Here is a 16,861-nt window from a genome sequence, read left to right as displayed (position 1 = left end):
AACCCTTTTGCAAAATCATTTTTGCAAAATTTCTTTTGCAACAATTTTACATTCATTATTATGAAAGCTGTTTTTATGTCGATCCCCCAAGCTGCAAGCGTTGCAAGGCCAGAGTTACTTACTTCAGAAGTTAGTTTGCAAAACAGAAAAGAAACAGCACTACGAGTGTGTCTGCCTTCGCGATCACCTCTGTTTCTTCACGGTCATTTGTTCTTTTTGAGAGTGTGATAATTGATAAATGAAGCAGCTGTTTGCGTGGATTTCATTTCGAATTTTCTTGAAGCTGGAGGAGTAGTTCTGTGTTTGTAGTTCTGTTCTTATCTTGACCACTTTGCTTGCCATTGACGATATGCATGCCAGAAGGAGTCCGACCGGAGGTCCACACAGAGGTGGTGGTGGTCCGAACAGAGGTGGTGGTCCAAACAGAGGTGGTGGTTATTACAAGAGCCCGCCAGGACGCGATGGGCAGCGAGGGCAAGAAAGAGACTTCAGGAATACGCCAGCAGCCGATAGAAATCGTCCCAGAGAGACCAGGGATATCACGAGAAACCCAGATCAAGTTGGCAACACCAGTGCAGCAGCAAGAAATGTTCATCGTGATGATCACCAGTCAACGAAGAATGACGTGGAGATTATTGCTTCTAAACCCGCAGCAACAACAGCCTCTGCAGGTTCCAGCAGTCAAACAAGTACTGTCGTAGTTTCACCTGCAGGTAAAAGCGATGCAAGGAACACAACCTCGTCATCATCAGTGTCATCCGTTGTTGCTGCAAGTGGTGTAAAGCCTGAGGAAAAGGCCCAGAGTGCGCCTGAACCAGATGTAACTAAACGCCCAAGCAATGAGAAGCGCAAATTCACGAACAAGTGCCGTCTATTTGTCGGGAATTTGGCCCACGGCATGACAGAGGCTGAGTTCAGAAAAATGTTCCTGAAGTATGGAGAGGTGTCGGAAGTTTTCCTGCAAGCCACTCGCAATTTTGGATTTGTGCGTCTGGTATGTTCACTTGGTCCTTGCTTGAGTTCATGCAAGCGCGCGTGCGCGCGCGTGTGTGTGTGTGTGTGCGTGCACGTGTGCTTGTGTGGGCGTGTGTGTGCGTGCGTGCGTGCGTGTGCGTGCGTGTGTGTGCGTGCGTGCACGTGTGCTTGTGTGGGCGTGCGCGCGCGTGTGTGTGTGTGTGTGTGTGTGTATGAGAGAGAGAGAGAGTGTGTAAATGGGTCTCTGCTTGTGTTCATGTGAGCGTGTGTGGGTTCATGTGTCTGTTCATGTGTGTGTGGGAGGGGGGGGGGGGGATTGTGGTGACAGGAACCCTCAGCACAAATCTGCACGAAGCCCTTTCCTTCTTCAATTGTGCATTTATAAATGCATGGTTCTGTTGGTTGCTTCCCGTGCAGGACACTCGTGCCAATGCAGAAAAAGCCAAGGAAGAGCTGGATGGTGCCGTAATGAATGGGCGATTGGTTCGCATCCGATTTGCTGCACCAAACTGCTCCCTAGCCATTGAGGGACTGCATGCAGTGGTTACTAATGAGCTGCTGGAGAAGGCGTTTGCTCAGTTTGGAACCGTGGAAAACGCCATTGTCTGGTGCGATGAAAAGGGACGCTCTCTTGGAAAAGGTCTTGTGGACTTTGCGCGGCGCAACTCTGCTCAAAACTGCTTGAAGGCATGCACGGATGGCTGCTTTCTTCTAACGAAGTAAGTATTTAGGTAGACATATTATGTCATAGCACACTAGTAGTACAGTTGCGCTTGGCGAAATCCAGCCCAGAGTGCACATTTGACGCCCTCAATTTTCCCGGCCCTTGACGCCCCGGAAGTGGCACGAATGTGGCTGGACGTACACATGTACAAATACAGTGATGTAATCAGAACTGGTAGAGGGCGCCAGATTTGCACTTTGGGTCGGATTTCACCGAGCTCAACTGTAGTAAGGACTAAACATATGCATTATGTAGACCTCTAGCTAAAATGTACATGTAGATCTCTAGCTAAAATGTGCATGGGATATGTGACAACAACGCTTCGAATCGCGAGGAGAGAACGCGAGTGGGATGCGCCCGTTGTGATAGCCATGTGTTCCATAGCCTAGCCCATTGGGCCGTGAAGCGGGATTCACGGAAGCTTTTTTTGCAATGCGATGCGCGATGTAACGGCTTCAAAACCAGGGAAATCCCCAAATCACACCCATCACGGAGCTCCCATAGCCGAAGCAGAAGTTGAGCGTGGCTCAACTTTCGCGATGCGATGCGACGTGCGATTTGGACGTTCTTCGCAGCAAGCTGTACGGAAGGTTGGAGAGCTGCTTGTCGATTTGTGCTAGTTGTATCCAGCTACGAGAAAGCCATGGCGACGTACGTCCTCGCATTGATCTTTGAGGCCCATCATCAAGACGTCGTTGCGTCGCTCACTTGTTCTGTGGATGGTATTTTACGAGTTCGCATCGCGCTGCGGTGCCGCAGATCGCATCGCAAAAAAAAGAGTTCATGGTTTGCTTGAGACTCAAATAGACAAACGCTTCTCTAAATTCTGATTTAGCGTCCACAGCTATGACGCATTTGCATGAGTCTTGCTCTCCACTGAAGGGGTTTGCTGTAATGCAGTAGGGAGGTTCTGCTATACACTCAAACGCCTCTTATCCGGACGCCTCAGATACGGGCACGTCTCTCTACCGGGCACCTTCAGCTTGAGGGCCTATAGCACAAATGAGTCGAATTTGGGGTTTTTGAACTTTTTTCCGTGTGTGGAAGTGCTTATGTTTCACTGCCAACCTATGTAATCCTCACATTTTTATCAATGGGTTCCTTTTGTATCCTCAACATGTGCAATACGTGCCAAATAAACTTCTTCAAAAAATGATATCATACATGGTAGGTGAGTTATCCTGAGACACGGGCAAATCTGAGATACGGGCAGTGCCCGGTCCCAAGGTGCCCGGATAAGAGACGTTCGAGTGTACGTGAAACGTAGAGAAATCACGTAGAGAGCAGGTGTCTGGGTTAGAGTCTACGGTTTTGCGTGTTTTGGGTCCAGTTTTCTACGCGGAGATGAGGTTCTCTACGTTGTGGCACACGCAGAGAAAATGCGTAAAGATCTGCTGGGCATCGATGAAGTGCAGGCATAAAACTGCCAAATATTGAAGGGGAAAGTCCCAGTACACATTCCACGTGATTTCTCCACGCAAACGTAGAGCAGAACAGGTTTTCTTTACGTTACGGGAACACGAAGAGAGTTCCCGGGCCTACGTGATTTCTCTGCGTTTCACGTAAAGCAGAACCTCTCTACTGTATCTCCCTTGTACCCCTGGTGGTGCTTGGTATGTATACAATCATTCACCACTGTGTAGTGCGCTGGTTTGGTTTTGAATACGGCGCTTTTGTGATTGCGATTGCACCACGAAACCTTCGGAAAGGGAGCCTCTTGTCCGGCGGACCTCATCTGAATTTCCTCCCTGTGCCATTGTTGGTTTTCTGCCCAGGCGTATTGATCCATTGCTTGTTCGTTTGGGCACATTGCAGTCATGCTTTGGACTATTGTATGTGTGCGTATTCTCAGAGTGTACATGTACTACCTCACCCACGTGCCTTTTCTTCACAGGTCGCCACAGCCAGTCAGCGTGAAAGCCTTTGAGAACAATGACGACAGGGATGGATTGACTGACAAAGGTGCCTCATCTAACCCCCAGTTTGAAGAGTAAGGCAATGCCCAGCAAGATTGTGTGTTATTCTCCTAACCCCTTTCTTCCTTTTCTTGCAGTTGATGAGCTGTGAAAGACGTCTACTTTCATTTACCCCCTGGGGTGTTGACTGTGCTAATGATAATCGTGTTTATTTCCAATCGGATTACACTCAAGATCTCCTTAGTCGGCCAACCTCACTTGGTGGAGGCGATTTTTAGTTTTCAATAGGTACGCCACTTGGGCAGGGTTTTCCACCTCTGTACTAGCCAAAACAAATTTGAAAGTGACTTGTAAGTTGTTGACCTCCAGGGAGGGGGGGGGGGGGGGGGTACGGCTTATACACCAGTACGGCAATTATGTTGAGAAATGCAACACTCCTTGTACAGGTGGGATCCTGATAATTCGATTATGTCCTCCAGGACCGATTTCCGTCAATACCATTCCCACATAAACTGATAATTCGAAGTTGGCAGAGCATAATTCGAAATTGGCTGCACATAATTCAAAGTTGGTTTAGTGTGCACGAGCAGGCTGTACTGTCCAGTTCAGTGTCTGCGAAACCTGTGTCTAAGGTGTAAAGCGCAACTGCGTGAAAATGTGATCATTTTGACATACATAATGTGTTGTGGGTGCATGTTTGGATAATTAGAATGTCCGGATAATTAGAAGTTTTTCCCTGGGATTTTGGGGTTCGAATTATCAGGATTCCACCTGTACTATTATGTGGCAACGTTTGGCCACAATTTACGACAATTTTATATTGCAGACAACGGAACACCGTTTTTGTTGTACCAGGCTACTACCAACAGACCGATCTTTTTGTGTACAAGTACTGTACCACTGACGGACTTGCGGGCCCTGCCAGGTCCTAAGCCACTGGAAATAGTGAAGTGTTAGGCTATATGTAGTGTAACTTAATATACTCAGAATAGTGAAGTGTAAGGTGATGTGGGATGTAATCTAATGTATGCAATGTCACCCATCCTATCCAGGTACAGTCAAACTTGTGATGTTCTCTTTCATCTTTGCTGTTTGTGTAGAGAACGTTCTGTTGAGCCCCGCTTTGCTCGGCCTGGTACTTTTGAATACAAGATCGCCTCGCAGTGGAAAGCTCTTGCTGAAGCAGAAAAGGCGCAGCGCGAATTACTCGAGAGGCAGATCCGCGAGGCAAGACAACAGCTGCACACCGAGCTGGAGCAGACGATGCTAGATGAGCAAGCTGAAACTATGCGTCTTGGTGAGTCAGTGATATAGATGTAGATGTCTGCATGTGTGTGTGTGTGTGTGTGTGTGTGTGTGTGCGCGTGCGTGCGTGCGTGTGTGCATGTGTTTGTGTGCAGGTAGGTGTTTTGTATGGTTCAGACTGCTTTTCCATTTTCCTGGTTGGTATCCTGTCTCACATCTCTACATTGCAACATATGTGTTATTCATTTTTAACTCATGGCATCCTCTTGTGGTCGTTTGCTGTCGTAGAGCTGCAACAAAGGCAAAAGGAATTGGAGCGGTTTGAGGAGCACCGCCGTGCGGAACGTGCTAAATTTGCTGATCAGCAGCGGAGACATGAGGGTCAGAGGTAGGTCCGTAGATTCCCTACACGTGTGCAGGCTCCCATGGGTATTTACTAGTAGTACTCGTTTTGATCACGTGCTTCAGGCAGTAATACCATATCCATCATGGCCTGCACTTATTTCATGATTGGTCACATGCTTTGCTATTTCGGCCCCCAGGCGCGATGAGTACTTTCAGCAACAAGGCAACATTTTTCGGCAACATGGACCGAGCAGCAAGGCCGTGGAAGGCTTTCTGCGCAATCGCAATAACATGATGGATGAGATGTTCCATGGACAAGGCCCACCATCAGGTGAACTGGTGAGTGAAGACCGCATGCCTTTACCAGCTGTGACTGTGTATGTGTGCTCCCGTGTACATGTGTGTGTGTGTGGGGGGGGGGGGGGGGGGCTGTTGCTGAGCTATGCGGTGCAATAGCTCTATAACAGGCTATACCAGTGGCCTATGCTTTAGACTTACTTCCTCCGTATACAAAAAACTTCGTGACTTTTTTTCAACGGTGTTTTTGAGCAAGAACCTGCTCAACGAACCGCACCAAAGGCTGTCATCGACAACCCACATTCATGTTGAGGTAGGTTTGGTTGACCCCGAACAGATTCTCCACGGAAGCCATGCGTGTGAGGACGTTGCCGACAGGAACTCGCGAGTCAAATGAAAAAACTAACACTTACTTGTTCGAAACTGACACAGTGACGAAGTGGAGCTCGCGGCTGGAACACTCGCTGCAGCACTCGCTGCCATGAAACTAGCCAGGCTCGTACTTGCTGTGCGCGGCCCAATATGCAACGTGAGAACATAAATCGGTTCCGCTCGCACGGCAAGATGAAACATTTCAGTCGTCGTGCAACCAGCGCTGACTCCGGATCGGAATGTCGACGACCTGGCTTTCTTAATCTCTCCAGTCAGATGTCTCCGTCGTCGTCAAGGGGAATCGCAGGGACCTCCTCAAAGCCGTTGTAGAATTCTGGGAGGATTATCCTGCCGAGAAAATGCGAAGCGTGTGGATGTGCTTGAGCGACTCGGTTCACGGCATAATGGAGGTCGCGGGTTGGAACGACTGAATATTGTCGACACCGATTCGTACACAGCTCTGGAGATGAAGAGGACGTAGCCAAAGTTCTGCGTCGGATCATCACTGCAGCTGAAAAGAATCTGAACGAAATGCGAGCGGCAGCAGCGACTGTTGGCAATGCGGCGCCAGCGTCGTCAGGTGACAATGACAGGAGCGACGAAGACTCTGAATAAACTCAATCACATTCGTCTGAGTTGCTTTTTTTCTTTGTATGTAGCTTGTAAACAGGTTAGACAATGCCACGAGTGTTAGGGAGCATCTCATAAGTTCGCACTTTTTTTGTAAACGTAACGCATTTCGAATAGACTTTACCCCCCTGCCTCCCCCCACTATTTGAAAGTCTTATCGCACATTTTCAGTGTACATGTAGATCTACTACGGTACATATCCATGCATGCCATGGTATGCGCATGTACATGAATGTTTTGCTAGTGTGGATGTGAGTGTCATCAAGACTCGGCAAGAGTAACTCTTGCCGAGTCTTGGTGGCATACAGTAGTACAGCATCTACTGAGTACAAATGACATGTACACGCACATAAACAGAGTTTCCACAACGACTGTACTGTGAAAGCTGGCCAGGTACACGGTTTGATGATGCTGGTGTGACATTTGACACCTCTGATTAGCCTGCATGATTGATTGCATGCAGTGCAGGGTTAGCTGATCTGCGAACATACTAGTAGGTAGCTAAACACCATGAACACACCCTGCTGAGCTCATGAGGCGGTCTAGCACATGCACCATGTGCACCGTGAGCACAGTATTGTACACATCCAGAAAATGTGCGAACTGTCATTTTTCTATTCGAAAAGGGCGCTACCCCCCTACCCCCGTTTCGAAATGCGTTACGTTTAGAGAAAAAAATGCGAACTTATGAGATGCTCCCTTATTCCAAGTAGTAGTAGTATTGACATATCCGCGGCAAGCCGCTTATGTACAACGGCATGGGAGAGGATAACAAAAAATGAAAATATATTGTTGGGGAAATCCACGCTATTATAGAATATTCAACAATGACGGGTGTGGGGTTATACCAAATTCCCATAATGTGGAAGTACGTTATTATTGTTGAAAGCACTAGGTGATCTGCACTCTACAATGTGACCTGTGCGATTATATCGTTGAATGATTGCCTGTTCCGAGCCACCAAACGCAGTGTCTCCAGGTCCTTCAGACTCCGGAGACGCATGGACGTTGCCTTGGCTAATTCGTTGTCTATCACCACTGGTAGGGTGATGCGCGGGCGTCCGAGCCAGCCCCGATTCTGTCCCTGGAAATACGCTGTCATGCTCACCTGCGCTGGAGTTGCTTCAGGGAGGCGTAGAATATGACCAAACAGTTTCCACCGTGCTCTTCTGCTTAGTACGGATATTGGCTCGGCATTGCAGCGGGTATATAGGTCTGTGTTGGTGATAATTTCCGGGTAAGATATCCCTAATAGACGGCGGAGCTGCTTTCTGTGGAACGCATCCATTGCTGTAGCATCCCGGGATGAAAGCACCCACACGCCACAGTTGTAGGTCAAAATAGATAGCACAAATGTATCAAACAACCTCAGGCGGGTTGCTTCAGAGATAACTTGTCTCCGCATCCACAGGTTGACAAGTGTGTTGAAGGCAGCTGCGGCTTGCTGGCGCCGGCGCTTGAGGTCTTCTGTGACTCCGTACAGTGAACCAAGCAACCGGGTGGACCTCCATCGTTCCTCACCTCTTCTTGCAACAGCCTCTTCTTGGTATATTCCAAGTCAAACGGAACAATTCCAGAGCTGTGCGCAGCCTTAAAAAAAAAGTCACGAAGTTTTTGTGTACGGAGGAAGTACTGAATATTGTTATTCTAGCACAAGTTGCTATATCTAACATAGCGTTGCTCGCGTGCTCTTTGGGTGACTGAGCACATGATAATGATGTAGTCGGTTGAAGTTTGAATCCCCTCGCAAAAAATTGAGCGTTCTGCGATAGAGGAGAGTGGAATCGCGTTGATGAGGCGACGTTGCTTGCATATCGGGCTTGGAGACGACTTTGCTGTGTTCCCACGCCTGATTGGTGGCGGCTAATTGATGGAACCTGGTATTCTGGCATTGCTCTCGCCAAGAGCTTTCCAACGAGTCCGAGATTGTGAAAAGCGAGGTGAAGGAGACTTAAGTTAAAATCTGGTGAAGTTGAAAGTTGTACTGAAATTTCTAATTCTGTTTCATGCTGTGCTCTTGTGTCGTTTCCCTGACCTATTTGACTGCTCCTGCAGGGTCTCGGCGATGAACCAATGCATTCAGGTGACGGGCCACGGCCTGATGAGCCCCCACCCATGGTATGGAATTATGCCTTTTGATCATGTGTTACCCTGGGACGTGTGGCTTGCTTTTCTGCTAGGCTAATGACTGAGTTCCCTTCGGGAACGGATACGATAATTTACTTTACTTTTAATGACTGAATGTACATGTATGATGGGTGGATTTGTAGTGGTTCCACACTACGTGTATCTGCTGCTCCGTACTGTCATGTTTCGTTTCAGCTCACCAAGGTTTGCTCTATGGCAGCTTGGAAAATGGAAATTATTCAGTGGATTCTAAACCACAGGAAAAAAGGCCTAGAACCTGGCCGATTCTCTAGCTCTTTCACACAATTTGCCATACCCGAACAATCCTTTCTATGTATTTTAATCTTCGGATTTCTTTTTTCGTCATTCAATTTTCTCGGCAAACCTGTTTTTGCTTACTGTTTGCTTGCTGAAGTATTATTTTAAAGTGGACTATTATAGTATAGAAGACGCTGATAAATTGTTGGTTAATACTTAGTAGTACTTTCCCTTCGTTGCTTGGATGAACTGGCAGTATGCATAATGGTGTACCCGGTAACCAACTTTGGAAAAGGTGTATGCATGTACACGCTTAGGTTATTTGTAAACAAACCGGCTTGTTTTCTGTACTATTGGTGTGTGTGTGTGTGTGTTTAATTCTGTGTGTGTTCGTAGATGGCCCGTGACAGGCAACATCCACCGCCGAGTTTGCTTCATGGTAGGCCTGGTGATGAACCAGCTCCACAAGGGCCACCACAGGGAGAAGGAGAGGTAGGTGATGACGACCAGACTTCACCTGGGGGTGATTCATTGCTTTCCATACAGCAGGCATGGCTGTCAGTCTGTCAGTTCCTGCTAGGCATGAACATGCTGACAGTATCGTTATAAAGTGACATACCCCGTGCAGTATCATACGGTGGTCTGCCTTTCACACACTACGCCTGGTTTGGGGTATAGTTGATGTGTGTTTCGGTGACGGCATGCCACTTCTGCAATAGCTCCTTCGTCTGATACTAGGGTCTCCGTCTCCACTACTGCCAACCGTTTGGACAGTGCCGCTGTGCTCTGCTTCATCAAGCACATCAACCCAAGTTGTAGTCAATGTATGTGTTGCCAAGGTTCTCACCGGACTCTGTCTCCCTATGACACGTGTCTTCCCCCATGTGTGATCATGCGAGGGACATGGACCGTGTGTGTGTGTGTGTGTGTGTGTGTGTGTGTGTGTGTGTGTGTGTGTGTGTGTGTGTGTGTGTGTGTGTGTGTGTGTGTGTGTGTGTGTGTGTGTGTGTGTGTGTGTGTGTGTGTGTGTGTGTGTGTGTGTGTGTGTGTGTGTGTGTGTGTGTGTGTGTGTGTGTGTGTGTGTGTGTGTGTGTGTGTGTGTGTGTGTGTGTGTGTGTGTGTGTGTGTGTGTGTGTGTGTGTGTGTGTGTGTGTGTGTGTGTGTGTGTGTGTGTGTGTGTGTGTGTGTGTGTGTGTGTGTGTGTGTGTGTGTGTGTGTGTGTGTGTGTGTGTGTGTGTGTGTGTGTGTGTGTGTGTGTGTGTGTGTGTGTGTGTGTGTGTGTGTGTGTGTGTGTGTGTGTGTGACCGGCCAGGGGACAGGACCGGTGGCCGCGTAAGGTGCACACTGCACAGTGTCTGCATGGGTCGCATGGCCAAATGGGATATCTGACATGTACCTCAACCTGATGGCAGCAGGTAGCTGACAATAGTATGACCGTGTCCTAGTCTCCTAGTCTTCTCTCTGCTTTGGCTGCTTACATGTAGCAATAATGACACCTATTTGTTGACCTTGAGCATTAGTTGGAACATTGTTGAATTTCTAGCGCCGGGCACTCGAATACATCAGTGCCCTCTCTGTGGCCGTTGTATGGACTGGTCCGTTGCTTTGTGCTTGCTTCCATGCCGGCGGTGCTCTGCTTTGGCAGAAGGACACGTGTCAGTGTTGCAGTTCAACTCAAATAATTGTGTCTGCCGATGTTGTGCTCCTCCTGTTGCCATCGCAGCCTCAAGCCCAGTGGCAGAACATCGCAGCGGCTGTGTCGCGCATTCAGAACATCATGCAGGATGACCGAGGCGGCGCTGCACCAACACAGCCTCTCCACGTAAGTACATGTACAGTGGCATGTTACTGCTGCTCTGGTGCTGTTTACTGTGAAGAGACACAACACACACTGTAGTGTGTGTTGCATGTACCTATCGCCGATGTTGTGAAAAAATAGTCACCCATCTCCTGGAGACCAGCCACTTCAGCCTTATTAGGTCTGATCAGCAGAGTTCAGAAACAGAACGTAGAAGCAGTGCATTGAGTTACGTAACATTTTCTGCCTCCTGGTAGAACAGTCACACAGAGTTGCAGCTTTCAAGAGGTAATTGTGCAAAGGATTCCCAGGGACTTTACAACATCCTGAGGCGAAAGGTGTGTTCGTTCAAACAGAATGCTTTGGCCTAAAGGTGTACAGTACAAATTGAGAATGGGTACTTCTGACGTAAATGAACACTGTCGCTGACTCCGATATCCAAGATCCGTGGAGTGCATACAGGCCATTTCCTTCCCAGCAGCTGTGTGCTTTATGAACTACTGCCATGCAAGGTGTTGTCCCTGGGCTATTCCATAGCTACTGGAAATCAATTATTGCCCCTGCCAAAGAGGTGGAACAAGAGCACTTGCTCAAGTTGTGATGCCAGCCCTTAAGCTTTGTTCTCTTGCTCAATTGAAAGTTTTGGTGCAACTGGTGGCTAAGCCTGCCGGAAAGAAGGCGAGAACTTTGGATATAAAGTTGTTTTTCCATAGCAATGTGAAGGAAGGAACCTGAAGACTACTGGATGTGCTTGTCAGCCAAGCGATGATAGCGTAGTGTACAGGCAAACACGTCTCCCTGGACTCACTGCCATAGGGCAGTGCACGTGAAGTAATTGAGAGGAGATGAGAGCGGGCGAGATTGTGTGTGGTGTGTGTGTAGGTGTGCTCATGCGCTCTCACGAATGAGTGAGCCTGTACATCTCGACAGCAGCTCCATTGATGTAATGATAATCTTCACGTGATGTTCCATCCCGCCTCATCATCTCCTTTCATGTGTTTGGCACCCACCCTCCCCTCCCCCGGGTTTCGAGTCCATGTCCACGTTGTACATGTGCTCACTACTCTCCTGTAAGGAGAGGAAACTTGGTCTCCGAAGGCTCCTGATCTGCTCTGCCTCTTTTCCTGGTGTCATGAGTATGCGCGCGTCATCGTTTGCATCTCTAGGCAAGGATAGTGGGACGACGGGGTCACCAAGACCATCAGCATCGATTGCAACATCGTAGGTATCATCCAAGTATATCGAGTATGCTGCCGGTTTGGAGACATCGACGGATGAGCGACGGATGTACGCCGACATGTGTTATGTTTGGAGACCAGCATGGTCCATTCAGGCACTGGCGTGGTGTCGCTATGGATAGTTTTCGATCCATCAGCTCTCCCCCTTCCCTTCCTGATCCTGTCAACTGTGGGTGTGCTGCCGCCCAGGATTGCTGTGCTTGGAGGCAGGTTGCTTGTTACCTCCCGCCCTAGCTTCTCCTGACGCTGGCTCAGGTTTCCACTGTGCATGCGGCAAATGCCTGCTGTCGGAGTGTGCGTGTATGTGTGTGCGCGCGTATGCAGAGCAAATGCTACCAGTAAGAGCTACTATGGTCAGAGCAGCTTGGATGAATTGGCGTCAGGGAGTAGTAAAATACAGGGAGGTGACATGCCACTAATCGTGATTTTTGATGGGTGCCTCGCGCTTGTTTTTTTTCTTTCGCAAAAAAGATGATCTGCTGAATCAATCTTGAGTATTTGTCGAAGAACTAATTCCGTGAAAAGGTCTATCCATCTCATGGAACAGCATTTGTTTTGCTCTTGTGATACATCTGTGTCATCGTCATATGGAAAGGTACCACCCTTCCGAAATTCGTCCCGATCGACGGCATGGAGCAATAGAACGAAGGTGATTTCCTTGAGAACAATACGTGTACGATTGGAGATGAAAAGCGAGTGCACCGATTTCGAAGTCGAAAAAATCTCTAGGACACCACACGATCGGCACTAATTTCTCCTCAGTTGTGATCAACCAGTACTTCTCTACCTTCTTTGTGTTGATGAGCATTTCATATTATGGTATGCTAGAGATTCGGGAGTTCACTTTTCGGAATGAAATGTTCCTAAGTTTGTCAAGGATTGAAATGCGGGCTACGTCGTCGTAAACAGCTTGTATCGACACAGGAAAAATCTACGGCACGCAGGGATATCTCCCAAAGTGATACCACTATTGCTGGACTTCTATCCTGACATGGTGGTAGTTTGGTCGACTACCAAACTTTGTGAAGGCAGACAATTGTCGGAAATTCTCAGCGCTGAGTTTCTACGGGCTGCAGTAGGAGTCTCTTTGGCGGTAGGTATTTTACTACTCCCTGATTGAGAGAATCCTGATCCGTGCGCGTGTCTACACACTTCGGTACCCATAGTACCCCAATCTCACCCGCCGGGTGAAAACGGTGCTGAGGCAATCGTCAAACTGGCCGTACATGCTCGTGTCACCTCCCTGTATTTTACTACTCCCTGATTGGCGTGAATGATTTTTTTGCGCAAACCTTTTCTGCTGGTTGAAGTTAAGAGTGGTTGTGAAAAGAGGTTTTCGTTGTCACTGAGCTTTACATCCAAAGCGTCTTCTTCTCTCTTTTTTACATGTCAGCTGCTTTTTGGACTTAGGTCGAAGCAAGCTAACTGATAAAGGAATGCATGACTTCCAATGTTATTTGGCGGCCATTTTGGACAGGATCACTGTATCGGAACTGAGTCACACAGCATGTACCTTGTATATGAACTAGAACGTATTTGTGTTGTATAGTCTCCTCTGGTAAAGTTTGTAGTCGTCCTGTTGTGCGTAGGACTGACAACCTGATATCCTCCCTGGCTGCCAAGACAAACCAGACCAGTATGGCCCCACGGGTCAGCATCTGTGGTCCTGAAGTTCTGGGATATTGTGCCATCCCAGTTGGATATGGTGTGGATCGTTTGTGAGGGTCTTGTGGTCGCTTACACCCAGTTCACTGGATTGCTCTTAAGTCTTATGGCCATCTGTGTGGAGACGCACGGGAAGTATGTCCCGTGGAAGCTCAAGCGCTGGGCTATGACTGCGTTCAAGCTAATACCACTGCCTGGGCTGCTGCTCGTGCAGGGGTTCCAATGGTAGATCTTGAACCCTTGGTCCGATTGTCGGCTTGGCGTCGTTCACTATTGGCCGCCCTCCTGTGAAAGGGGTGCAGCACACGTTTCGTTTTCTCGGCTGCTGCAGTGAACCTCCCTACAGCACTTGAATCCAGTCCCTTTGTAATCCGAATAAATCTGGCATTCGGGCAATACTAGTAGAAGAAAGCGTGCCGTTTGTACTCTCATACATCTATTGTGCTTGTGTTGTTCGTGTCTTAACCCATGCAAGTAATGTGCTTCAAAGTCTTGCTCCTTGCATTTAGAACTGGGACATGTACTGTTGGCAGACAATGGGGTCGAGATGAGTCCCGATAGGATGAAGAAAAGGATACCTCCGTTGCTCCTACAGCTCGTAGAAACAATCCAGAACCTTGATCTATGTGTTTTTGTATGCTGTGAACTCAGTTCTGATACAGTGGCCCCATGTTCCCAATGGATGCCAAATAATATTGCGAGATGTCTACAGAAACTTCCTAGTCGTCCAATGGAGTATTTGACACAGTGGTTCAAGAGTTGTCTACCAGTTGTTTGAATCTGTTCCCGTACTACTGTGACAGTGCAAGGACAGTGGTGCTAAAGCAACATCATGACTTATAAGTTACAAGCCAGCGCCTTATCCGCACAGCTGCAAGGAGCGGCACAGCGTACCACTCCTTGCCGGCCTCCTTGCAGCACCAGGACACCCGTATTGTTGTGTTTCTTGTTGTACGTGTGATACAACTCAAAATGTTGCACCTCTGCAGCAAAAAAAAACAAAACCTCTGCAACACAGAGTCCTATTCTTCGCATCTGCAACAAAAGAGTTTCTTGCCTTTTTCACCTGGCGTGTTACTTTCTTGTCTCGTTAAAGAGTCTAACTGACAAAGCCTCTGAAGCGAACACCCAACTTTCGAGAAGAGGGATGTTCCGAAAGTCACCGGCGCCATGTGTAGATTTATTTTCGCTTTACAGGCAGGCATAGTGGGATGGTCTAGGACCATGATTGAGAAACAGAGGGTACTAGGTTCAAGTCCTGCTTGGAAGCGGAAGGGTTTTTACCAGCCGTGCTGCGACTCACAGTTAATTAGGAACTCGTGGCCTGGCACGAAGGAAACAGGGATGCAGTGAATGGGATTTTCGGTCTTTGACCACGTTGTGGTGGGTCTTATCTACTCACCTCCCACCGTTTTTGGAGCTGCATCTGCGCCTTGATCCTGGAAGGTGGTGGCGTTCCTGCGGATGCGGAAAACTCGGCTTCCAGCCGAGTCTCGACTGAACTGTGAATTTTTTCGACGGCAAACTTTAACCATGCGGTTTCGAGCTCTTCGTGGATCCTGTCATGCCATGAGCTCGGGTATCGTCACTGAGTTACCCATGCTTGAAGTGCAATTATGGTTGGCCATTTGTACTGGTTTGTCTAGCTTTTGGCAGTACCAATAGAAGTCGTAAGTATTGTTATCATGTGTGTTCAAGCCTCTCTCTGTCTCTCCCCAGTTAACTGCAACTTGGCAGCGGTCAAGTTGCCATAGCCGAATCAGGTCTGCGTTCGAAACTTCAAATTGTCACCTAACGGTGGAAGATGGTGTTAAAACGTAGAAGACAGCGTCCCGAGAGAAAGGTTGAGGCGGATTTGGTGGAATCGATGCAGTGGAGGACATCATTCTGACGATCTTAGTTTCTAGTTGTCAGCCTTGTCACCCTTTGGAATAGTCACCAACAATGCTGTGTCAGTCGGGTCTTCTAATTTATTCTTATCCAAAGGTGTCCTTGTCAAACATGAAGGACTGTGCATTACTTTTTTTTAATTTCCATTGCCCATTGCGGGATTTCGGTCTTTGACCACTTGGGGGTGTGTGATCTACTCACCTCCCACCGTTTAGGCGCTGCATCTGCGCCTTTGATCCTAGAGGGTGGTGGCGTTCCCACGACGGATGCGAAAAACTGGGCTTCCAGCCGCGTCTCACGCGAACCGTGAAATATTATTGCCCATTGAGCGAGCCAGTCAGAAGACATTGTGGCTTGTGTACTGGTTTTGTTTTAGTTTCACCTGTTATACTCTCCAAAAAAATGGGGGGAGTTGTGTTTACAGGGGGTTGCAACAGTTACTTTTTTAATACTTTTTTAACTGCCATGTTTGCCAGTCTAGAACACTGCATTTTTGGATGCACTAATTTGAGTACCTATACAGTCAACTTCGTTTATAACGACATTCGGCGGGGCATCAAAAAAGTGTCCTTATTCGCGAAGTGTCGTTATACCCACAGTCTCATTATATGTATTACAGTTGGATGGAACTTTGCTCTGGGCATGGACATTCTGTCATTATTCGCGAATTGTCGTTATATCCGCAGTCGTTATTGGCGAAGTTGACTGTACTCAAATTACCAGGTCCTGTGCTCCTGATATACAAACGTATGTGCCAAATGTACCTTGAATTGTCCATTTTGGTCAAAAAGAGCCCAAGAGTACATGCCACTTGGGTGTACAGTGTCTGAATGTGGTCACTATGGTGCTCACAACCTGTGTGCCAGTAAGGTGCCAAAAGGAATGTTTTGCTGCAGGTAGGTTGTGAGAGGCACTATCCTGAAACTGGCTGAAAGGCTTCAGAAGGGAGGGAGACAGGGAGAGGGAGAGAGACAGAGAGAGAGAGAGAGAGAGAGAGAGAGAGAGAGAGAGAGAGAGAGAGAGAGAGAGAGAGAGAGAGAGAGAGAGAGAGAGAGAGAGAGAGAGAGAGAGAGAGAGAGGAGGGGGGAGGTAGCAATGGATGCATTGATGCATGCTGGGGCTGTTTCATTTGTTGCGGTCTGGAATTTTGCAGCCACAGTTCTGCACTTTCTGTTTGGAAGTATCTACTGTCACTGCACATTATCCCTGGCGGGGTTGTGGGCAGGGTTTTTTGGCCATTTGTGGCAACACCACCTCATCTGCAGAAGTCTTCAGACATGTATAGTGTTTGTACTGGCAATGTTGATGGTTCATGCCAGGAGGGGATGGTTACAGCTTGAATTGTGTTGCTGCTAGGGCCATGCTGTTGGGTAGTTGCAGT

The 16,861-nt window shown here is 48.1% G+C and overlaps 1 protein-coding gene across 1 annotated transcript in view; it reads left to right on the top strand.

Moving 5' to 3' along the window:
- Window positions 1-71: 71 nt before the first annotated feature.
- LOC135805212 (paraspeckle component 1-like) overlaps window positions 72-16,861 on the top strand; it is a 19,706-nt gene continuing 2,916 nt past the window's right edge. Inside the window, exons 1-9 of the mRNA XM_065319223.1 lie at window positions 72-994; window positions 1,393-1,694; window positions 3,594-3,689; window positions 4,716-4,912; window positions 5,149-5,248; window positions 5,403-5,544; window positions 8,560-8,622; window positions 9,286-9,381; window positions 10,613-10,711. Of these exons, the coding sequence (XP_065175295.1) occupies window positions 350-994; window positions 1,393-1,694; window positions 3,594-3,689; window positions 4,716-4,912; window positions 5,149-5,248; window positions 5,403-5,544; window positions 8,560-8,622; window positions 9,286-9,381; window positions 10,613-10,711 (1,740 nt within the window). The 5' untranslated portion in view covers window positions 72-349. The remainder of the gene's footprint in view (window positions 995-1,392; window positions 1,695-3,593; window positions 3,690-4,715; window positions 4,913-5,148; window positions 5,249-5,402; window positions 5,545-8,559; window positions 8,623-9,285; window positions 9,382-10,612; window positions 10,712-16,861) is intronic.

The sequence above is a fragment of the Sycon ciliatum genome, chromosome 1, assembly GCF_964019385.1.
Source record: "Sycon ciliatum chromosome 1, ocSycCili1.1, whole genome shotgun sequence".
Lineage (NCBI taxonomy): Eukaryota > Metazoa > Porifera > Calcarea > Leucosolenida > Sycettidae > Sycon > Sycon ciliatum.
The sequence above is the reverse complement of the archived record's forward strand: the minus strand, read 5'-3'. Positions and strand labels throughout refer to the sequence as shown.